Below are 24592 nucleotides of genomic sequence, written 5' to 3'. Positions count from 1 at the left end.
GCCAGAACCATACTGTTTTTAAAAATTACTGTATGATTGTAGACTATATATTGGAAAAATGAGTCTAAGGGAACAAAATAGGAAATAATTTAAGCTAAGAACTGAAAACTACAAAGGAGAAGCAACCTATTAACAGTGAGAGGATTTGCTATTTAAGATGTGCTATTGGGATGGCTGGGCACCTCCCTGGCTATCAGTACAGTGCAATAAGAACAGAGTCTTACCACATGGTTGCTATCTCGTTCAGATGGGCCACACAGTTAAATGTAAAAGAAGAAAAAAAAAAGAGAGGAAAATGGAATGGTATATTTATTCCAGCTGTAGAAGGAAGATAAAGTTTTATTAATGTGGAAATAAAGGATCTCATAAGAGACAAACGGGATAGGCATGAATATATAAAAATAAAACAGCTTTGCCTAATGAAATGTACAAAGGAACAGTAATAGAAAAATAAAGTAACGAATAAAAGGTTACTACCTAATAAATATTAAAAATAAAACTATTATCCCATAACAATTAAAAAATCAAAAAATAGATAAGGTCAATAACCATATTCCATTTAACAAAAAATCCAGAGATAACAATTTATATGCACAAGAAAGAGTAAATTATTATTTTGAATACTGCAAAGCCTTTTCAGAAAAGGACATGTAAGTCACAAACAACTTTAGGGAACGATACACTTGTCAAGCTCAGAAGTCTACAGGGAAAGCTAGAACATAGCTTATTTACATCATACATGCCGCTGGTATCACCGTCAACCAGTCTAAACTAGCTGCAAAGCCATCTAAGGAACCAAACATGAACCAGATATGCATTATGCATGTGTCTGTGTGCATACATGCACACAGTCTGACCTTGTACGAGGTCCATTTTGAGGAACATATCCACAAAAGAAGAAACAGTCAATTGTTTAAAGATATTCACAGGACTATTTATCATGAAAACAATCCAAAAGTTAATAAAAGGGAGCGGTGAGGCATGTTGGAGGAAAACCTGGTGCGTCACACAGCTTTTAAAAGGAGACACAGCAAACGCGAATGACTAAAAACAAAAGCATGCAAAGACATGCTTCATAAAGCATGCATATGTGATGTGCGTTAAGAAGGATGCGGAGAAAGTGAGGCTTTCCTATACTCTTCGTTCCTGAGGCGCAATCTGCACTATTCCACAAATGGGACAAGGGTCCTCATGCTCCTTTAGCACGAGCCAGAGGCACCTTCCCACTCCAGGCAGCGCCCTCACAGGAACACTGTCCCCTTTTCTAGCTTTAAGTTTCTGGGGGGAAAAACAGCACCTGAATTGTCCAGTGGGCTTACCGTGAGTGTGGCAAGTGACATGAAGCCGATGAGGTTATTCCACACTTTATCAATGTCCTTCAGCAGCTGCTGGAGTTTCTCACTGCACACTGCGGTGGCCTTGATCCCCAGCTCCACACGTTTGGTTACCCTGTACACCTCGACGACACCTGACAGAGTGAGGGTGTAGGAAGTGCGGAGAGTGAGAGAAGACAAGAGTGAGGCATTATTACTTGCTGGTTTCCTTTGCTGGAATTAAGCATTCCTGGACAGAGGCGATCTTACTCCACTCAGCCCCGTGGAGCTCTTACTGCAGGCTGTGGCACTCCATGAAGCAAACCACGGCTGAGCAATCTATTTCTGACCCATCGCCCTCTGTAGGGTCTCCTGCAGAGGGTCTCCACAGCTGTAAATCTTTATGGAAGCTGTCACATCTTTCTCCCTTGGCACTGCTGGTGCTGGTGGGCAGCCAAGTGTCTTAACCACTGTGTCACTCGGGCTAATAGATGTGGAATTCAAGTTCAAATTCCAGCTCTGCCATTTGCCAACCTTGTACCCTTGGGCAAGTCATCTTGTCTCTCTGTTTTCTCACCTGCAAACTGGGTCAACAGCTGAACTTCCTCAAAGGGTTCTTAAGAGAATTAAATAAGCTCATATCTGAATAGCTTAGAACAGTGACCAAAGAATAGTATTATGCAAGTATGCGTTCCCCTCCACCCACTTCTTAATGAGCCCATTTGTTTGAATTTGGGAAATCCCATTACACTGGCTGAAACATGAATATTCAAAGTTTAAGAGACTCTAAATGCCAATAACATCACAAAGTAATTAAGAAATATCTCAATCTCCTGAATTTCCAACGATTTATCTGTTCTGTGGCTATACATATCTTCCCACAGGGCACAGATGCAGCCTGGCTCTTACCCAGTGATCTCCGAGTTGTGGCTGATTAGTAATAGACACCAAGGCCTGTCCCATCCTAAAGAAGCCACTGTCACATCTCTACCTCCACCTCCACCTCCATCCTCACGCCCACGACCTTGTCTTTAAAGACTAGAGGAATTACAAGGGAGTCTTCAGAGTGGTGTATCATCAGCACTATGACTTTTTCCTCTTCCTGGCCTAGGGGAAGGGCAAGGGCCATTGTCACCTTTAGGAGACCTACCAGAGGGGTAGACCAGATTTCCCATTTCCTGATGGACAACTACTTAGGTGGTGGGGCTTGTTTAAGCAGGAAAGGAGGAACTCGACTAGAGTGAGTGGCAGAATAAAGGAGAGCTTGTTCACGATTCAACCACTGAGGTGCTGTGTCTGAGTGACCACTACAGGTAAGGTCCTATTCAAGGTGTCAGGGGCATAGTAGTGAACACAACAGAAATCTTGGCTTCCTTGTAGCTTCATTCTAATGGAGGGAGCATGGGAGACAGCAAACCAGAACAAGCTATCAAACATTAAGGGTAAGGGCAAGGAGAACAGGAAGCAGCGGGAGGGGCAGGAAGTACTGGTGAGTGAGGTGGCAGGAGAGGCAGGTTGGATAGAGGAGGCCAGGGAAGGTCGCACTTAGGTGATATTTGAAAACACATCTGAAACAGATTAGGGTCCACAGCCAAGTCCCAAGTTTAAGGAAGGTTGGATGCTGATCTGGACAGAGAGGTTTTAAATCAAATAGGGATGTTTACCAGTAGAAGCGAAGGAATCTGCTTGTGATCTCACACAAAGAATCCACACAGAGCATGGTCAGGCAGTGGTTGGAGACAAAATGATGTTCGGGCCTCACCTAGTTCAGACTCTGCTTCAAACTAGGATCACAGATGTAATTTTATACCATTGCTATGATGTGCATAACAGGGACTCTGGAAACTTGACCACAGAGACCTATGTTAAATAGCTGTTATTGCCTGTGACTGACTGAAGGGTCTTATCTCCAAATGCAGACACTACTAAGGGAAGCCCTCTGGGGTTTACGGGATCTAGATCAAAATAAGGAGGCCCTGAAAACAATGCAGTGTTGTGACTTTAAATAAGAAAAGTATAAAGGCACACACCTAATAAATACTCCATGCCCGGAGCTGACTGGATGACTTCTGTGCAAACAGTACTGCTACTGATTCCATTCAAGGTATCATTGGCCTTCTTGATAACCTACGAGAAACAAAAATCACATCACACATCGCCGTAGTTAACTGGGAGAATTCACTGCAAATCAATTTACTGTTAGCAGACAACTTAGCAAAATGCCAATAGGCTCTGTAAAAGCATGAGGAGCAGATATGTGTGTGACTATGCTGAAACAAAGCTGAGAAGTTACTTTTAACCTAAGAGAAACAATCTTCTCCTCTCTTCGGAAGACAGAAGACAGAGATCCCCCAACTTACATTATTTTAATACAGGCAGAGTGAACGGTGCCGCTTTGGTTATTTCTCAAACACAGTGAGATGAGGGAACAACAGAGCTAGAGTCTGCTGCTACATCTGTGAAAGAAGCCTTGTAAGATGAGCTCTGATTTTTTTTCACTGAGGCTATGCAAGGCCGGCAAGGTAATGCTCCCAAGTTTTCTTCTGTCTATTCAATGAACCAATCAGAAAACAAAATGGCCCAAGACGCCGCCTCTGCTATGGGCAGGACCATGGCACCACCAAGAGAGAAATACTCACATCCAGAGCACTCCCCAGGCAGCGCTGCCATTCATATGCGTATCTCTCATTCTCCTGTGAACAGTAGGGGAAAAACTGGGTTTTAAATGGGCATGCCCGGAATCCTTTATTTATGACTCCTATCAATTCGAAGGTCTCTGGAAGACACTGTTATTATTTAAATAATTTTAGCTCAAGCCGAGCTTATCTTTTTGAACTCACTACTGATTATTATAAATCACCAATGATTGTGACTTCAGAGCACGTAACTGCAAATCAGAGGGAAGCAGTTTATAGCAGTTTCCCTCTGTAAGCATTTTCCCCTTCTTCCAGTAACACCTAAAACCTTCCTTTGCGGGATTCGCCATAAAGGGGTCTAGTCTGAAAGTTCACGTCAAACCATTGGCTTTCTGCGTCAGTCAGGACGCTGTGTGATAAAGAACAGGAAGGAGGAGAGCTAAGGGTGTTGGCTGCGAATTAGATACTCCAGAATAATTTTCCAGGCTTCCCCACTTTGAAGCTTGACCAGGAAGATGGTAAAGTGTGAGCTCTGGGAAGTTTCCGTCACTAAGTTTAGGGTCACTCTTTCCAGGGAGGCTGCACCTGGTGTTGTCATCCACGACTAGCTTGAATGACATGATGCCTGGCATCTTGCGACTCTCTGCACCTCAGTTTTCCATGTGAAGGCCCAGGGCCCTTTTCCTTGGGGCCCTCATGCCTTTGCCTTGGCTGCAGGGGTGCTCACCTCCACTTCTCCTGTCAGATCTTTGTACTTGTCCCGGATGACAGGCAGAGCGGGCTTCTCACTCAGGGTGCTTGAGCGGTCTCGGAAAGGCTGCTCCAAAGCCGGGGCAGGAGAGGGACGGCTCATTTCTTTATCTCCCAGGCTCAAACTTCTCCTGTGAGACCCTGAAAGTGGATGATGGCACAGCCAAAGGTTTGCTTGACTCAGCTTAGTTCTGCCTAGGAAGCTACATGTTGAAGCCTTTCCTGCCTTTAATTTTCCCCAGGATGCTTCTCTGAGCTATCAGTTGTCTCCTGTGAGTCTAAGTGCAGAACATTAGATAAAAGTGACTTAGCAAATACCAATTTGTAAGACTTGTGTCACTACTGCATCATTCGTTGTGAATTTGTATGGCAGTGCGTTAAACATTGCAATGCTACCTGAGAGGTCTATGGTTTGAACCCACCTGCTCTTGTGCATGAGAAGTTGAGGAAATCTGCTTTTGTAAAGGATTTGTGCCTTTGTAAACCTTACGGGGTTTTCCTACGCAGTTCTGTAGGGTCACTCTGTTAAAGTTTGCTTAGTTAGGAATTGTTACCGAGCTGCTCAGTATTTCAATCTCATCAATGATCCCTTCTGTTAGGATGGGATTACAGAAGAGGGAAACCCATATACCTACATAGACCAGGCAAAAAAAGTAAATGACCAAAGCGGGTCAGCTGAAGATAGGGAGTGGTGGGGACTGTGGCAAACTGGGGGGAGCTTGGCCCATCAAAAGGGGACATTGCTACTCAGCTCCAAGGATCAGTGGGCTCTGCTTGCAGGCCCACTACTGCCAAATACAGTAGCTTTTTACAAAATGCTAGAAATCCAGATAATGAAATCTCTCATGATTCTTAAATATTAACACGGGGGCAATCAAAACTGGTCTGTTGGCTGGATCTAGATCTACATGGGAATCTCTAGGTTCTAAGACACCGTTTATAACCCAGAGCAAGACCAGAGCTAAACTGCCCACAAGTGGATCCAATCCACTGCTCTGGTGTCTTGCACACAGCATACCTCCCATCAATAAACTAATGAAAAACAGACTGTGCTCTGTGCTTGTTTTTAGCCCACAAAAGAGGTTTACTGAGCAACAGTGAATTGACTTCAATTCAATCATGGAAATCTTTTTAGTTACCACTAATAGAATCTGCTCTCAAAGGTTGGGAAATCTACTTCCTGCTAAACCGGGGACCCAACTTTTATTCTTGAGAAAGAACCCTAAGCCCCCCCTCAAGTGGGAGGAGCGCCAGCAGCACAATCCACGTGGAAGCTACCCACCTTGAACAGACAGGTCAAACGTGGCCAGCTCACTTTTGATCATTTCTTCGCTGGATTTCATCTTACTCTGTGAACTGGCCAGTAAAAAGTCAAACTTGCTGATCTTGGGTTTCTCACTCTGAAACTCCCCAAAGTCATCCGGGCATTCCTGTGGGGTTTCATGGGACGCGCCACTCGAAGCTGGGCTGGAACATGTGCCCTCTTGGCTCCGGTCGGCTGAAGGGGGGTCTTGGCTTGTGAATTCTTTGTAGTGCCTGCTGTCATAGTCCTTTTGCTCGCTGGCCTGAGGAATTCCATCTTTAAAATTGGCAAATGCTGCAAAGGTCGCCTCTGGAAGGGCATCCTCACTGGGAAAGGTGGTTACTTTGGAGAGAGAGGGCACGGTGCTGCTTTCAGAACTGCCAAAGGAAGTCTCTTTCTTTTGAAGCACGGAGGCAGCTGGGGAGGACCCGCTTCCTGCTGAGAGGACAAATGGAGAGAGTTTTCTGCCTTGAGAGGCATCATCCCTGTCTGACCAGTCAAAGCTTGAAAGCGCGCTCACTGCAAAATTGCTACTGTAGGTCCCCAAAGCAGCATATTTTAAGTCCTCTATATCTGAAAGGGAAATAAAACCCCACAATTAGAGGCAAGCTCACGACTCAGCAACAGGCTCTAAACGCTAGGGAAGCAAACTGTCTTCACTTTATGCTACGTTAGAATTAACTACATTTAGAATTGGCGGTTGGGTTGTAAAATTTGATTGTAAAAAACCCACATTGATTTTGCATCTACACATAACTGTCTTTGGAAATTAAAAAATTATTCAAAAAGCTAGGTGGTTTATTTACCAATGCATCTGCTGCTTGACATTAGGTTAGTCACTTCATACCTTGTCTGTTTATTTGTATTTTAAAAGGTTTACATATTCCCTGCCTAAAACATGGCTCCTTTCATCCTATTAAAAACTGTTCCTTTAAAATATATTCATCCAAAAGATATATGCATGGCAAATTAATTTTAAAACATGGTACCTTAAAGCTAAAGTGAAAATGTTTCCTAATTTCCCATTTTTAATTAAGCAATTACTTACCTAATCATCATTTTGGTCAATTTTGACGCCTTATTGCTGTGGTAGAGTGTGAGAACAGAAAAATCAATCTAATCTACATTAGTCCCCCCAAAATAAAACCAGGGGTCCGGTTTTCTCATTCAACTATGAGTCTCATGTAAAAAAACAAAAACTAAAAACCAACCCCACAACCCAATGGTAAAGGGTTCATTTCGCAAAACATACATTTTAGTCATTTTGAGAGGCAGCACAGAACTGAGTGCATATGTTTTTCTTATTTAGAACTGAGTTCAACTCCCAGTACTGCCACTACTGTTTGTAAGGGAACAGGCAAGTGATGGGGCATGTCTACACTTCGCTTTGCTTATCTGTCCAAGGAGCAGAGTGTGTCCTCAGAAGGGTGCGCTTGCAGGACCCACTGTGACACTGTGGGGGAAGGGGCCGGCTAAGGCCTGGGAGCCACATGTAACTGGTTGTTCAGCAGAGTGGTCACTGGCCTCAATTAGCCATTTAGTTGCTTCTTAGGGTCTACATTGAAATGATTCCAGTCACATGGAAAAGTAAACCCATTGGTTTAGGGGCCTTCCTGAGGAAGATGTGTCTTGTCCAGTTTCAAGAGGCAAAGCCGCCGTGGTGGAGTCAGGCTGGTGTGGAGAGAACCCCCTGTCAGCAGTGCTGTCCACTCCGTCAGGCTGAGATTTTTACCTGCATTCGTTTCCTTTCAGGCACTGTACACAAGACAAGAAGACCCATCACAAGACCTCCCTCGGCCAGCCACACCCCCGGTTTACAAGGGGAAGGCTCAAAAGCAGATCTTCATAATGAAGTCCACAAGGGGGGCTGGCATTGGGTCATTGCTACTTTTTAATTTTTTGCTACTTTTCTTTCACAGCCACTCTCCAGAGTTGATGACAGTTAAGGGACTCTCCATTTCCCTATCTCTTCTAACACAAAAGGGACTTAAGGAAAGTTTGTGGAAAATTGGGATGAAAAGAGAATGGAGTGTTTCCAGGAACTTTGTGAAAGACCTCTCGAATACCTCTCTTTAACCCCTCGAAAGCCTGAGATGGTCAGAAAGGCCAGCCACTGAAAAGCAACGATCTACCACAGGTGATGCATTTTAGAATTCTGCAGTGCGTCTGCTACGCTTCAAACTGGTAAAGATACAAGGACGTTGGGGAAAAGGATTCCGGTGACAGATTTGTAGGCCACAGAGAGATGAAACAAGCCCGTGGCTGCGGTGGCCTCCTTGCTCCACTCTTTAAAGGAGCCACAAGGCACCCAGGCTCAGCGTGGTAGGCAGATGCAGGTGGACATGCGCCTCTAGTCTTCACGAGGAACATTCAGAAGAATGTTTCATAACAGGTATTTTTATCATAAGCCCCTGTTAGGGAGCTGTTTGGGGAAAAGCTAATATTAGGAATTACTCCCAGAATCTCATCTATTATGAGGGTAGCAATTATCCTAGACACAAAAAATAGATTTAATAAAAAGTTCAAACATTGCAACTGAGTTGCTATGGTACCAAAAGACCCATTTGTGTAATCATGCAACAGGATTAAAAATAAGTAAAACAGAAATGACTAATATACTCGGGTAAAAAGCATTGCTAAGTAAAACAGGAATTGTCTTAATTGAAGAGCTTTTAAGCATTTTTGTAAAATACAGGTCTTGACTAATTCTTGTTTTTACTTAAAATGGTATGTATGACCTTTTGCCCTTTGAAATTACTCATCAACTGATTAATTGAAAGAGTTAGGAGCAATAAAATTGTGGGTGTTTTTAATAATGAAAAATAAATACATAAGACTTGCTAACATCAAGGCTGGAAGTTGATATTTAAGTTTTACTTTTGCTTGTTAGCGATAAGTTCATGTGAAAAAACTAATTTACTAAAGCATGATTAATTTGGACACACAGTCTAGTGTTTTAAAAGGTGTCTGTGATTACATAGGGAGTATAAGACAAGGCAGCTGTACACAATATGGAAACAAAGTAGTATTCCCTGGCCTGGTGCATGTTGTAAGCCACTTTCTGAGAATAATGTGGTAATATCAAGTCACTGGGCTAGGTCAAATCAAGACAATCCCTCACTTCCTGGGTTAACAGCTCTACAGTTGTATAAACAGTCAAATGATATAGATTTTTGTATAATGCTCTGGGAAATGTTAAAGCTTTGGTGAGACCTCAAATGTCAGTGATGGAAGCCCTGTCTGGAAAATAACATGGAATAACCCACAGTCACATTTTCTTTTGTAATCACTGAAGTTACCATAGATGAGTTTTCCATTTGACGGCTGAATTCTGAAAATTGCTAGAGAAACGGGAAAAAGAAAATGGGGAATGGATGCAATAAAACGAACAGAATCACTAGTGCATTTCCAATTCAACTGGAGAACTCTGGGACTGTGCTTAGTTGAACTGCAATTGCACACAGATAATACGCCAAATTGGGTGCCTCGATACATCTATTTGTTTGCAACCAGGGATGCCCTATGATAAAGGCCAAAGGAACAAAGCATACAATCTACTTTTCATCATGGTTCTCAACCGAGACACGGTTTCTTTCTCCTGCTCGTTACCCTCTCAGTCTCTTCTATAGCCTTTATTCAAATCCCTTTAAAGTGGACTTTGTAGGAGAAAACAAGATGTTTCTTGGAACAAAGGAGGCAAGAGCCCATTCCCATGGACAGTTTGTTTCTAAAGCTGTAAGCATGTGCCCAAGTGATTAAAAGTTACTAGCTTTGGAGGAAGGGTTCAGAGAAAGAAGAAACGTGATATATGTGCCAATTCTCAAGTGTTTTGTATAGCCATAAAGATGTGCGAGCTATGAAACAAGACATAGCTTTTAACTGCCAATACTGATTCAATCCAAACTTCCTTTACCAAAGCAAACGTGAAATATTTAGACAGTTCTGCTTCTTTCCATCCCTGGTCCTGGACTTCAATCTAGGAACAGTTGTACTCTCCACTAATTACAGAATCTGATCTGACACGTCCTACGAGTTTCAAACTCACCCCGACAGGTGCTGTTGAAGAAAACAGGAATGACACTGATGAAAGTGTCAGTCTTACAGGCTCTCAAATGTGTCTTACAGTGTTTCCATCTGCAGAAAACCTCCCACTCTACACTGGTACACAGATAGCTGAATGATTTAATTCTATGTTTTAAATTATATCCATGCTATTAGGACGCACCTTCAGGTTTCTGTATCAGTACTTTAAATTAAAAAAAGGAACATGGAAACATTGTGGATTTTGTGTGTATGTGTGTGGATTTTTTAAGTCAGTAAAATTTAGAATGTCAAGGAATTAATCAGGCCATACAATGGGTGTCACCCAAGTTCACCAATATAAATCTCATCAAATGAGCCCAAAAGACGGTAATCGCCATTGGGTCCTTTGGCCAAGAAGATCGCGGCACCTAGGAGACCTCCTATGCATCAGACTCTGCCATTCTGTCAAAATTACTGTCTAACATTTCCCAAAACAACTTATCAAAAAAAAAATTCAACTTATGAAAAAAAAAAACAAGAGATCTGGAAGCAGATCTTCAAAAATAACTTGGTTTTTTGAGGTGTTTTACAACTTCTTTGATTTTGTCAGAGTTCCCTCCGTGTTCATTTGCTACTTTTGAAAACCAACATGGATTTTAACATGAGCAGTAATTATGGAATCAAAATATACTTATTTTGAGTGGTGCCACATAAGCAAATGAAGTTTCTGCAAGCTTTACTCCATTCATGCTATTCAAGTCAAAGGCAGTCTGAGGAGGCAGCTCTTCCCCAGTTACAGTGACTGCCTTTCAGCCCAAGGGAATCCTCTTCCTAAGAGACTCTAAAGGAGAAGCAATAGCTTCAAACGTTCATTAATAATTGCAACAAAGTATGAAGCTAGGAAATTAGAACTTGTCAAAAGTGAAATGATATGCTTGGAAATATATATTCTAGGCACTCGTCAGCTGAAGTGGATGAACACTGTCCATTTAGAACTGGACACTTAGAATATGTTCAACTATGCTGGGAATGATAAACTAAAGAGGAACAGCATCCCTTTCATTGCCCCAAAGAACATTTCCAAGATCTAGTCTGAAATACAGTGCTGTCAGTGAAAAGAAAATATTCATAGGCCCACAAGGAAGACCAGTCAAAATGACTATTATTCAAATTTACCCACCAACTACTAATGCCAAGGATGAAGGAACAGAGTCATCTACCAACCTCTGCAGTCTGAAATTGGTCAAAGATGTCATCAAGATGCACTGTTAATTACTGGTAATTGGAATGTGAAAGCTAGGAAATATGAGATTGGTGACAGAAACAAGGCTGGGATAGCATGATAAAATTTTGCAAGACCAATAATCTATTCATTGGAAATACCTTTTCTCAACAACATAAATGGTGACTATACCCACTATAGCCCCTACTAGATGGGACAGATAGGATACATAAGAATCAAATTGACTACATTAATAGAAAAGGGCAATGGAGAAGCCTAATACTAGTCTGAACAAGGTAAGGGTGGACTGCAGAACAGACCATCAATTGCTCAGATCCAAGTTCAAGTAGAAGCTGGAGATTACAATTAAAGTCCACAGGAGTCAAAATAAAACCTTGAGTCTATCCTACCTGAATTTAGAGACCATCTCAGGAACAGATTTATGCAACACTAACGACTGAAGACCAGACAAGTTGTGGAAAGGCATCAAAGACCAGACAAGTTGTGGAAAGGCATCAGATGTAATACATGCAGATTGCAGGAAGCATCAAAAGAACATGGAAGAAATACAGTCTCACAGAAGCAAAAACAACTGGTCAGTGTCCAATCATTTCAGAAAGCAGCGTATGATCTTGAATGAATGGTACTGAAGAAGTCCAAACGTCACTGAAGGTACTGACCAAAACCATGCTTAAGGGATTGATGAAGTACCAACTGAGATTTCTCAACAAACAGATGCAACACCAGAACTACTAACTCATCTAGGCCAAAAAAATCTGCATTGGCCATCTGACTAGAAGAGACTCATATTTTACCCATTCCCCAAAAGATGATCCAACAGAATACAAGAATTATTGAAGAATTAATATCATTAAGATCACATACAAGTAGTTTGCTGAAGGCAATTTAAAAAGATCACAGCCAAACATACATAGGGAAGCAGGATTCAGAAAAGGACGTGGATGAGGGATTATCACTGCTGATGTCAGATGGATCCTGACTGGAAACAGAATAGCAGAAAGATGTGTCTCTCTGTTTCATTGGCTATACAAAGGCATTTGACAGTGTAAATCATAACAAATTATGACGGACACTGAAAAGAATCTGAATTCCAGAACATTTGTTTGTGTTCACATAGAACCCTTCAGAGACCAGGAGAGGGTGTTGGAACGGAACAGTGACAGTGCATGGTTTACAACCAGGAAAGCTGTGTGTCAGAGTTGTGTCCTTTCACCATCCATACTTATTCAAGCTGAGTAAATATAATATCTGAGGAAATCATCAAAGCAAAAGCTGGATTATATGAAGAATTCGGCATTTAGGTTGAAGGAAGACCCATTAACAACCTGAGATATGCAGACGACACAATCTTGCCCCTGGAAGTAAAAAGGACGCAAAAGGCTTACTGATGTTTAGCAAACACTACAGCCTTCAGTCTGGATAACAGTGCAGTGTAAAGAAAACAAAACCCTCACAACTGGACCAACAGACACATCATGAGAAAGGAGAAAGGATTGCAGTTGTGAAGGATTTACTGGGCTCCACCACAATCAACACCCGCGGGGGCAGCAGTCAGGAAATCAAAAACATATTGCTCTGAGCACATCTGTTACGGGAAGGACCCAAGCCCTGGTCTTTCCAAATGCTGCACATGCATGTGAATGGCGGGCAGTAAAGCGCAGAATTGATGCCTTCGAAAGAGGGTGTTGGCAAAAAATGTTGCACATCCAGCAACTGCTATAGAAGGACTAACACATCTGTGTACAAGCAAGAACGGCGAGACTCGGTCTCTCCCATATTTTGAATATGTTATCAGGTGGGACGAGGCCCCAAAGAGGGACAGCATGGCTGGTCAATGAGCACGGAGATCCTCAACAAGACGGACAGACACAGGGCTGGAACAATGGGCTCAAATAACAGAGACAGCTGTGCGGGTGGCACAGAGCCGTAGGTTGTGTTGTATTCTGATGTACTATGGGCTGGAAATGACTTGATGGCAACTGATAACAACAACAAATGTGTCATTTCTCAGGCACTGAAGTATGAAATCAAGAATCAAGCAGGTCTTAGTTGGCGCCAGGGTAACACAAACATAGCATTTGTTTGTTGATTTAAACCTGTAGCAGAGTCCTTCAAGTCTTTATTGAAACAAAAAGGTTTATATTATTTTAAAAACAATCTCCCCCTAAAGAAATATGTTACCGAGGAAATATTTATTGCTCAGTTAGTGAATGTATGTTTTTAAACAGTCATGAGTTAAAATGCGGCACTCTCAGATGGACCTAGCCAGCATTACAAAATTCCATTTGTGAAAAATTCTTTAGACAAAGCAATAAAGATGGTCTTCCACATAGCACCAGAGCACTCTAATTAAAGGGGGAGGTGGCTTTATCATCAGATGGAAGCTACACTACGATCTTTACATTTTTTTTTCATATTTGTTAGCAGCATAATGCATTTCCATAAGATTTTTGAAACCAAGCCTCATACTCTGGGAAACACAGCATTCTGAATGGCAAGCCTAACTTTTCTTAGAGTTACCCTAACACAACATACTTTTTGCTAACCTCAAAACACTATTTTAGACACTATAACTGATCGCTCATCAATCACTTGATTTAATCTTCATATTGTAAAAAAGAAAAACCAAAACCTTAAAATATAGGAACCTCAATAAAATGATTAAAAAATATATATGGCAATAAAAATTTTAAACCATGGAAATAGCCCTTTTCCATAGTTCCTGTTGGCGTAAGGGTTCTGACCTGAAAAACAGTAATGTTGTCCCAATTCTTCTTCTCTAAGATGAAAAACTCCCTGCCCTGTTTGTTGCTAACTTTATTGATCCTTCTAAAAAATGTTCTCTCAAAAATGGAAAATGTTTTTAACCTGGCTTTGTCTGTTCTGTGAGGCCACTGTAAGAGCTTGCTTTCTGGAGTATCGCTTAAAGAAAGCCTTTAGTCTGAAGACAGTGTGCTCTGCCGGCAGGGACGGGGATCCTTCCTGACTAAACTCCAGTCAAATTCAGCCCTGCAGACTTTCCTAGGCACGGACAGTGAACACTTTGTCATACAGAAATTCTCCATTTAAATTAAGTTTCTATTTACTCTGATCAGAAGTAACAAGGGGGTTTCAACGAGCTCTTGGAAAATGGAATGAAAAGATAACATTTTTTCCACGAACATTTCAAAGTTCCTTTGGACATCTCAATACTATTTGATTTATTTTTAAATGAACTTTATTGATATCTAGTTATTAACAGATCATTGTGTTCTTCTGTCCCCAACCCTCAATTCATGTCTTTCTCCTCACCCATCCCTTCTTATCACCAATGAACTCCGAGCAGAGGAAGGCTCTGTGATGTTTACTAAGCAATAAAAACTTAGAAATTCGGTCAGTTTTCTCTCTCTCTTACATAAAAATAGTATAAGGTTACCTTACCTTTTAAACACTGAAAGTTATATTTCACATTCCAGGGCCATGTTAAATATTGACACCAATGGAATTACAAGAGAAACAAAGATTAAAGTGTACTAATACTGTCTGAGGAACAAGGTGTTAAGGAAACAAAAAGGCATAAACACCCAAGTCTCAGGAAGAACAACTGCTTTCAACTTGGTCTGAAGCAGGCATTTCTTTGGTCTAACCCTGGAAAAGTACAAATCACACACGTCCCCACACTTTCAAAATATGCCAAAGAAGTATTTATTAACACAGGACTTACAGATCACAAAAGAGAGTGGTACAGAAAAGCTGGAAAAGAAGTCATCTGATAAGCATGCAGATCAGGATTTGCAGAGTGATATACTAAAGCAAGTGTGAAAGGCACATTCACACAGAAAAAAAAAAAAGGTCAAAAAAAAAGGCACCTGAAAGCAGCCAAAATAAATAAACAAACCAGGCGCTGATTAATAAAATACAAAGATTTTTCAATGTCATAGAAGAGCTACTTTACAGGTTGGTAGGTAGGTAGGTGGCTACAGAAGCCGTGCTAACCCTTTGAGAATGGCACCAGTGAGGGGCAAACTCTTGCTGCCAACCAAACCAGATGACCTTAATGACAGCACAACAAGGTGCTTTGGTGCCAGGGCGATTAAATTTAGTGTGTTGGGGGAGGCGGCAGCCAGCCAAGGGCTCAAAGGGTTAAACATAATAATATGCAAAGAAATCAGGCAATGTTATTAGTATTATCTACCTTCCATACAAAGAATTGTAGCAAGAGTTAAAAGAGACAGTATCCCCTTCAGAGTTAAGTTAGGGTTTCTACTAGGTTTTAGTCTCTCTTTAGAGTCCACTTCTTATTTCTCCACTAGAAGTACCTTTAACCCTCAAAGGAAGAGAGCAAGAGATACTGTGGTGCACGTGAGGATTATGTAAAACCAAAGGGAGCAGGATAATAGCTGTCATTTGCCTTCTACAATAGATTGATGCAGCAATTCTGTGCAACGATAGAGCGTATCGGTCAGATATCAACCCCTTGAACAACCGCTCTAAAGGGATACTGCTCCTTTCCAACATCGGTTTACAGATCAAGGGAGGAAACAATCCGTATTTAAGAATATCCTCTAACCGAAGAGACTTGGCTGCAACATTACAGGTTCAAAGCTGCGAGTTTCCCAAACACACATACAAGAACATGAGCACACAAGATTATTTGTAACAGGTCAGTCAGCACAAGCACAGTTAAAAATAAATAAATAAACTGCCCCCCCCAAATAAAATTTCAAATAAAAACACACCCCAAACTTGGGTTTGATTTCTCTCATACAGACATCTAACTTGGCACTGTAAGAGAATACAGATTCACTTTCAGAAAAATAGCCTTTACTTCATAACTCCAGAGTTCAAAATGGCTGGTTATACATGTTATGAAAAATCTAAATAAAATGCACAGAATATTACTAGAAACTGGAGCACTGTAACCGGTGGTTGTGGCTCAAGCAGCTCGTACCGAAAAGAAAACCCAATAAAACCACTCTAACAAACAAACAGCAGCAGCAACAAAAATAGAAAAACCATCTGAGAAGAGTACAGAAAAAGAATGTCGACAGTCAAGGGCACCAAGGTCTCTTTCCCCAGCCCACTGCACTCGGAACACACCTCAGCCTGTAGCAACCCGGTCCGCAGATGGGCTCTGCTGCCTGGTTCCTGATCCAGCACCCTGTGGGAGCAGACCACCTACATCTCCACAGCCAAAGGATGGACGCAATCTTGCTTCCCGATTTACCAGTCCAATACATGCAAATGCGCGAACCCTTTGCAATTTCTGCCTTGTCTGTAAACTTGCGAGGGTCAGTCTCATAACCTCCATATGCATAATGCATCTTCTAGAATGTATTAGAATACTACAGCAATGCTGAGATAGCTCTCATCATTAAAGGCCACAAAATAGGTTTATCTCTCTATATTACATATCAAAAAGCAAATGAAACAAAAAACCTAGGACACTTGGGAATCGAGTTTTTAGGATAGGAAGTTGGACTACATGTAAATCCACACCAAATTTAAAGAGGGCTCCCTATAAGGTGTTTGTAGTCAGTTTTCAAATAGTTTATCAGAAAGTTAGTAGCTACCTATTCTAGCATCTAGAGATTTGTTACCACGTAATACTTCCAGTAATAGAGTTAACACTAAAGACAGTACCTGGATTCCATCGACAACACCAACACATGCCCCTCCTCCTCGCCACGCTCTGGCATACAGGACACCCACGTACAAACTTTCCCTCATCTCTTGAGGAACATGGCAAACTGAAGTATGATTGGTTAGCAAGTTTTACTTTCTTGGCACAAGAACCTGTTTTGTAAACCAAACCGACTCCTAGATTGGCAGCTGCCAAATAAACTCAAGAAGAAAAATGAGGGGAAACATTGGCCTTACTCACAGCAATGGAGAAACGCTGCTGACGCTGAAAAGGTCTTTGTAAAAATTCTGGCAATGTGAGTTTGTTTAGCAGTAGGTCTTCAAGTGACTGTTAGATTCTAAAAATACTACTATTTTCGCTCTCCATTCTAAGTTGCCATCAAACCACATTTAACACTGCTTGGCAACGACCATGGGGACTGGCAATGAGGAGGTTAATTGTTAGACATTCACAAAGGGAAAAGGCCACAGCCTTGTTGTTCAGTCAAGCGGCACCCACAGAATCACCTTTGAAATCACCATCACCATCACCATCACCATCACCAGAGCAATCTCACCAATTCCTCACCTGCAGCAGGAGGATGCTGGCCACTAACTGTTGGCAAATCCAAAGAGCTATCAGACATGACATGCTTAAGATCGCCTCCCACATCAGCCAGTTTCATGTCAAACTGAACAGAGAGTGCGTCTTCAGAGTCCTCCTTGCCAACACTGCTGCCACCAATGGAAGGGAGGTCCAAGGACTTCACCGAAGCAGAGTCTTCCTTGGCGTGTCTGAAGGCCACGGCTTTTTCTCCAAGGGATTTGTCCGAGTTCATGGAAGAAAATTTGTTGGAATGGAAGTCAGCAAAGTCGTCGTCACTTTTCCCTGAAGGAGTGCTCTCTTTGAATTCCTCCACTCCTAGTCCAGATCCTTCCAGAGACAGTTGTTTGAAGACATCGTACTTGGTAGGCACAGCACTTGGGTTCTGTCCACTCTTCCCTGTGCTGCCTGAGTTGCTGGTGAAAGGACAGGGACCAGCTTCCTCTTTCAGGGCATCATATTTGTCATCTGGCTTTTGCTCAGCTGAAATGGAGCTATTACTGAAAGCCATAAAATCTGCAAAGTCATCCTGCTCCCCAACAGGTGCTGGACTAGAATAGCCCCCAAAAAGGTTGAATTCTCCAAAGTCGTCAGCCAAACTCGAAGTTTTAGTCGACGCCAATGCTGTTGCAGTAGCGGCAGGGTCTGTTGGCTGTGCTCGCATGGAGACAGGCTTTGATGCACTAAATGCAGCTGAAACAGATACTGGTCTCTCGGTGCTGCAACTAACCGAGGAAAACATATCTAGGTCTGCTAAGTTCAGAGGATTTTTCACATGTGTTTGTGGTTTCTGTGTCTGTACAGTTCCCGAAGGGAAGGATGTCGGAAAAGTCTTTTCTTTTGTTGGAGGTTCTAGGGGTGATATGCTATCTGCTGTTTTAAAGTCGGTGAATCCATCATCAGTTCCCGTGCACCTGAATTCTGCAAAGCTTTCTCCTGAAAGAAAAGCACAACCAAATGAGAAACAAAGCACGTTAAACTGAAAACCACACAATGCACATCATATTCAGTTACAAGCAGTTTATAGATTTTTCTCGGTTGGCTTGACATTATTTAATCACAATTTACAAGCCATCAAACAGCCCTTTCGATACCACATATGCACTTCCAATCAAAGGGAGTAAATAGAAATAAAACTTCCAACACCTAACAGCACTACTTTATTTCCTAGTGTTGGTAGTAGGCCCAAAGCATACTCAGAATATTTTTTCTCTATGGCTAGGCAGCCAAGCGTGCTAAGAACCTACCATAGAATGTGAAATGGGTACTGAGGAGAGACTATGGCCTCTACAGGTAAGACCTGTTCCTTGATCATCAATAAGAAAATTAAGTTGTGGAATTGGAGAATGTTTTGTTGTGTATATTTTGCCACAATTAGAAAAAGATCACATGAATAACAATGAGTACATGGAAGAAGAAAATATCCTAGAATTGAATGTGGTGATAATTGTATAACTCTTCTTGATACAATGGAATTATTGAATTATATGACATGTGGATGAAATGCTAATAAAGCTATTAAAAAAAGAAGAAAAAACCCCAAACCTTAGAGGCACCCATGAAGCATTATGAGAAATCCTACAATGTTCAATTTAGGATGACACTATTCTGCTCAACCAGGCACTATGTGGTCTTGCTCAAGTGTCTTAAGGCTTTAATCTGCAGGCACATGTGAGGAAAATGTGGTTCAGAGCATAATCGAAAGCAGCTTTTCCCAGTCCCTCCCAACTGCCAAGCGGAACTGCACAGAAAGATCCAGGAGTACTTGGCTTTTCTTGAAATCAGCCCTCTCACTGTACCAATGAGTACTTACCTCATTTTTGAAACACACAGAGACTTGAATAAATACCACTTCTGTTCTTCCAAATTTCAAAGGACATGATTAAGACTTTGGTCTACAGTGTTCTGCTGAGGATGCGGTTAGTGACCGAATTGCTTATCTTTTGGTTAGAGAGAATAGGTGATCCATGAACTGCTCATAAATAACAAGGTTCAGTTCACACATGCTGATAAAAACCTGGGCCCTGGTTCTTAACAGGGCTTCTCTTCTCTATTTCATAGGAATGGTAGCACGTTCATAGATTTGCTATTAGCAGGTCAAAGGGCTCAGATTTCGATTGGTGTCTCAAGATCTTCCCTAAGATCCACTAGGCCAGTGGTTCTCAATCTGTGGGTCGTGGACCCTTTGGGGGTCAAAGGACCCTTTCACAGGGATCTCCTGATTCATAATAGTAGCAAAATGACAGTTATGAAGTAGCAACGAAAATAAGTCTACAGTTGGGGGTCACCACAACATGAGGAATTCTATTAAAGGGTCACAGCATTAGGAAGGTTAAGAACCACTGCACTAGGCTATTCCGAGTAATGAATACCAGAGATACAAAACACAGCAATGAGCGGTGACACTTGTTAAAAATAGAACTGCTACCTCTAGAAATTAATCCATTTAAGTACAAGCTCTAATTTCCTTTCTCATTAAAAAACCCCCCAAAATATCCCATTTCTTCACTAAAATTGGGATACAGAAGTTCACGAACCATAAAAAAGTTTAAAACTAAAATCTAACTCTTAAACTGGGCATATGAAATATTGCAGATCTTAAATACTTGTGCTTGTAACATGAGAGGTGCTGGTAAGCTGAATGAAAAAGCCTGTACAACAATGAAAGCGGAGTTTTCATCGGAACCGAAAGCACGCAACCAACTGAGCAGCACAGACTATCAACAAGGAGAAGACACTGGACAGCAACAGGGTCATTTCAGAAGTGGAGCAGCAGTCAGAGTTCCTGTAGGTTACGTCTCAAGACATACCTTTACAAAAACTGACATCGATTTCACACACTGACAGAAGAAGCAGATATAAAACTTTTTGAAAATCACCCCAAAATTTTTAAGGCACATGTACCACTGAGTATTTGTGCATTGCATCTATGAATAAAAGGTAACAGGCAATCAATTTTATCATGGCCTAAATTTTTGATGGGCTACTTTGAAATATCTGTGAAATTGATAAGTTTTGCTTTGTTATTCTTAAAGGAAAACACCACAGCAAATTAAACTTACTGATGAATTAGAAACTCTTCCATCAGAAATGTAAGCTGGGTGAAAAGGTTAAATGTATTTTTAAAGAGTGGGTTAAAATGTACAAACACAAAAGGACTTTTTTTCCCCTCCAAATAAGTTGCAATTATTTGAAGCTCATATATCACAAGGTGCATTAAGCCTATAATTTCAAGAGTCCTCATAAGTTACCTAATGGCCACTTTCCAGATCCTAGTAAGATTTCAAGCTCAATTCACTGCCACTGTGCCTACCCTATAAGACAGGGTAGACCTGTCCCTGTGGATTTCTGAAACTGTGACTGACTGCAGGAGAAGAAACCATCACCTCTCTCTCCCTTAGAGTGGCTGGTGATTTTGAACTGCTGACCTTGCTGTTAGCAGCCCAATGGGTCACCACTATGCCACTAGCTTTAATATACGACATAGAATTTTCTTTATGTATTTTAGGTTATGGCTGAAATTTTAGGCGTAGAAAAAGGAAATATTATTGTTATTTAATGACCAAAGAAATCCACACCTCAGACCACACTACTGTAAGATTCTTCATGAATTCTAAGATAAAACTTTTACATACTTTGAAGAAGTCAGGTCAACATGTTTTTAATGAAAGCATAAGATATATATATTGAAATATATATTGAGATAAATTTATAATGAAAGCATTTTACACACACACACACACACACACACACACACACACACACACACACACCTCCATGAAGAACTTTAAATACATGCACCTAAAATGGACAAAGTTGGCATTTCTGCTTTGAAGGCCTTACCATTAAGAGTTAAGACAGCAATAAAAGCAAGCAAAGGAAGCAACCAGCTGGGATTCTGTCAGCAGAGGGCTGACTAAAGTACTGCTGCTTGGTGGTATAGTGGGTGGGAGGTTGGCTGCTAATCAAAGGGTTGGCAGTTTGAACCCATTAACTGCTTTGTGGGAGAAAGATAATGCTGTCTGCTTCCGGAAAGTTTACAGCGTGGGAAACCTTTCTGGGCAGTTCTGCCCTGACCTAGAGGGGCACAATGAGTCCAAAAAGACTATGAACAGCAATGGGTTTAAACTATGGCCAAGAGCCCTCACGACACAATAAGCACTCCACTGTTAACTGAAAGGGTGGTGGTTCAAACCCACTGACTACCTCCAGGGAGACAGCCCTGACAATGGGTTCTGGTTCAGATGATTGTATAGAAAACCCTAGGGGGTAGTGCTGTCGAATGGGGCCACCATGAGTTGAAATCAAGTCAGAGGAGCCTGACAACAACAATGAAGTTACTGCTTACGAAGAGTCCCTGGGTGGGACCCATGGTAGGAGGTTCAAATCTTTCAAGAGGCAACTCAGAAGGCTTGGTGTTCTACTTTGAAACAGCCAGTTGCTAAAAACCCAATAGGGCACAGTTCTCCTGACACACATGTCCCCATGAACTGGGGTCACTAGGAGGTAGAATCGACTGGATAGCAACTGGTGAAAGCACTGCTTAGATTCTGTTGGCATCAGTGTCTTTGCCCATTGGCTTTCACAGGAATAACATCCATGTCATATGCTCATTAATATCATGCTCCACAGAGAATCTGTATGACATCATGTTCTTTACGCCACATTTACATTAGAGAAAAGGATGATAAAAACATTGTTAAGAGTTATGATAACAAACTGAAAGTTCCTCATAGACTTATACCACAAACATAATTTTGTATATATACACACAAGTTTATATAGACACACACACACACACACACACACACACACACACACACACACGGCTCTCAAATGATCATCCCTTTCCAATCTACTTTTGCCCTTTTATCAGTGTTGAAACCTGCATATTCACATAAATATGTTCACTTCATCTTTTTCTTTAAATTATAGCCAATCTTTTTATCTTGATAATGTGATAAGCAAAAATAGTATTTCACTTTTATTTGTATTTATATTTTTATTCATTTTTAACTTTTTTAATAGTTGTACTAGGGGTCATTTTAAACTTTTTATTGAGAATTGGGTGAAGGCTTATAGATCAAATAAATTTTCCATTCAACAATTCATACACATTTGGTTTCAAGTCATTGACTACAATCCCTACCACGTAACATCACCGATCCTACTTCCTCTCTGTGTTTCCTGTTTCAATTCCTCTCTCCTAAACCCTGAACTCTGAGCCCTGCCTTGCGGATCTCACCTGGGCGGCTGCTCCGAGGAGTGTACCTCCCGAGTACAACTGTTCCTCCTGGAGACTTTGTCTGTTGTCTGGCGGAAAACTGAGTTCAGTTCCACACCTGAAGGGTAATTAAGGGCGAAAGTCTTGGGGGTTCCACCAATTTTTAGCTGGTCTTTTTTATGATTTTGAGTTTTGTTCCATATTTTTCTTTCTTTTCTTTTTATACTCTATCTAGGACCTATACTTCAGTGTTTCCCAGAGTGGGCAATACTGCCCCCTTGGGGGCACTGGAATGATCCATGGGGGATGTAAAAGCAGGTAACTATACTTTATCTTAGATTATTGGCTAAAGATTTTAGTTCTGGTGATGGGGGAGAGGGTGGCTTGCAAAGTATTATTTTTCCTGAAAAGGAGTCTGTAGGCCAAATAAGTTTGGAACCTATGTGCTAATGTGAGCCCTTTCAATAGCGGTACCCAGGCACCATCTAGTTCAATCGGTATCAGGGTCAGGGAGGCTAACGTCCCTGTCATTCATTAGTCCATTGGTTTATCTTTGACTTACTTGATTCTCTTTTGTTCTGGAGGGGAAGAGATCAATAGCTATCCCCCTTAAATGGCCACTCACAAGATTTTAAAATCCTAGTTGCTATTCATCAAAGTATTTTGTAGAATGTTGTCTTTGTGGACTGTAATATACCAATTGACCTTGGTGTCCCACAAGACCCAACAACTTAATGTGTTTGGGTAAGGCTAAACAAAATTTTCATACCATGAAATTATAACTAATCTTGAGGATCTCAAAAAAGTGACTGGTTGCTGAATACGGCCCACTCCATATATGGCTAGACTATCTACAGTTCAAGTCTTGTTGAGTCTCTCTCCAATAACCAATGACCCAAAGTAGTCACAGCCCTCCATTTCACACTGCAACTGAACTCGGCTTGACTATCTTTCGAGGAAATAGCATCTGTTTTTGGTTTACTGTAAATTTTAGAAAATAATTCCTGTATTTTGCCTCCTTGTAATTTCCAGAGCCACAAATAACTAAATAAAATCTTATCTCTATTTCACAAGATAATCCTCCACAAGATTAATAAATATCACAATATTTATTAAACATAGTAGGTATACATTAAGGTTTATTTATGTAATTAAGATATATTGGTTTGAATAGCCATCATAGTAATCATTACTACACTACATTTTTTATCCATTCATTTTTCTCCTATAAACATACATGCAACAAAATAAAGGGATGTTTAGTAGTGTCACTGAAGGAAGCATCAAAAGTCCCTTTTATTAAAAAAGTAGAGTTTACATACTGAAGGACCCAAGAACTTACCTAAAGATTTGTTGTCTGTGGTCTGTTCAAGCTCTCGGAAAGCACTGTACTTATCACCAGGCTCTATGATGCAAAGAGGAGAAGCTCAGTGAGTGTGAGGAAGGGACCGTGTGAGAACACGCACGGACCGAAGGAAGGCAACAAAGATTCATACAACTTAACTAAATCTTACACTCACAGGTTTACAGATTTACAAACTGTTTTATTTTTTTACCTCCAAATGCAACAGTATTTTCAGAGGTCTTGTCAGCTGCAATTCCTTTAAATGCAGCATATTTATCCATTGAGGATGACGTTTTAGTTCCCGTAAGTGGTATCAACAAAGAAGGGGCACTGGAAAAGGGAGAAAGAAATTTCTTAATGCCTAGAACATTAAATCCTTTTTTTTAACATCAGATAGGGGATTAGAATTTAAATGGCAAATAGGTACCTAGCTTATGTAATGCATGGCTTTTTGCTATAAAACTTAAAAACTAGATCGACAACATCACAAATATGTAAAACAATGGCCTCTTTCTAAGAGACAACACTACACAAGCAATAATAATTTTAA

At 41.1% G+C, this 24592-nt stretch overlaps 1 protein-coding gene across 11 annotated transcripts in view; it reads right to left on the bottom strand.

Moving 5' to 3' along the window:
* SYNRG (synergin gamma) overlaps nt 1–24592 on the bottom strand; it is a 75938-nt gene that overhangs the window by 10994 nt on the left and 40352 nt on the right. For 6 of the 11 annotated variants that reach the window (XM_075561430.1, XM_075561433.1, XM_075561425.1 and 3 more), the window contains 8 exons: nt 24254–24372; nt 24040–24102; nt 17459–18409; nt 5982–6575; nt 4677–4840; nt 3953–4006; nt 3344–3440; nt 1320–1468 (listed from right to left, as the gene is read on the bottom strand). In XM_075561430.1, the coding sequence (XP_075417545.1) occupies nt 1320–1468; nt 3344–3440; nt 3953–4006; nt 4677–4840; nt 5982–6575; nt 17459–18409; nt 24040–24102; nt 24254–24372 (2191 nt within the window). The remainder of the gene's footprint in view (nt 1–1319; nt 1469–3343; nt 3441–3952; nt 4007–4676; nt 4841–5981; nt 6576–17458; nt 18410–24039; nt 24103–24253; nt 24373–24592) is intronic. The other 5 variants (XM_075561435.1, XM_075561434.1, XM_075561427.1 and 2 more) reach the window with 3 other exon arrangements.

Source organism: Tenrec ecaudatus, chromosome 10, assembly GCF_050624435.1.
Source record: "Tenrec ecaudatus isolate mTenEca1 chromosome 10, mTenEca1.hap1, whole genome shotgun sequence".
Classification (NCBI taxonomy): domain Eukaryota; kingdom Metazoa; phylum Chordata; class Mammalia; order Afrosoricida; family Tenrecidae; genus Tenrec; species Tenrec ecaudatus.
Note: the sequence above shows the minus strand (reverse complement) of the source record. Positions and strands in the feature narration are given on the sequence as shown.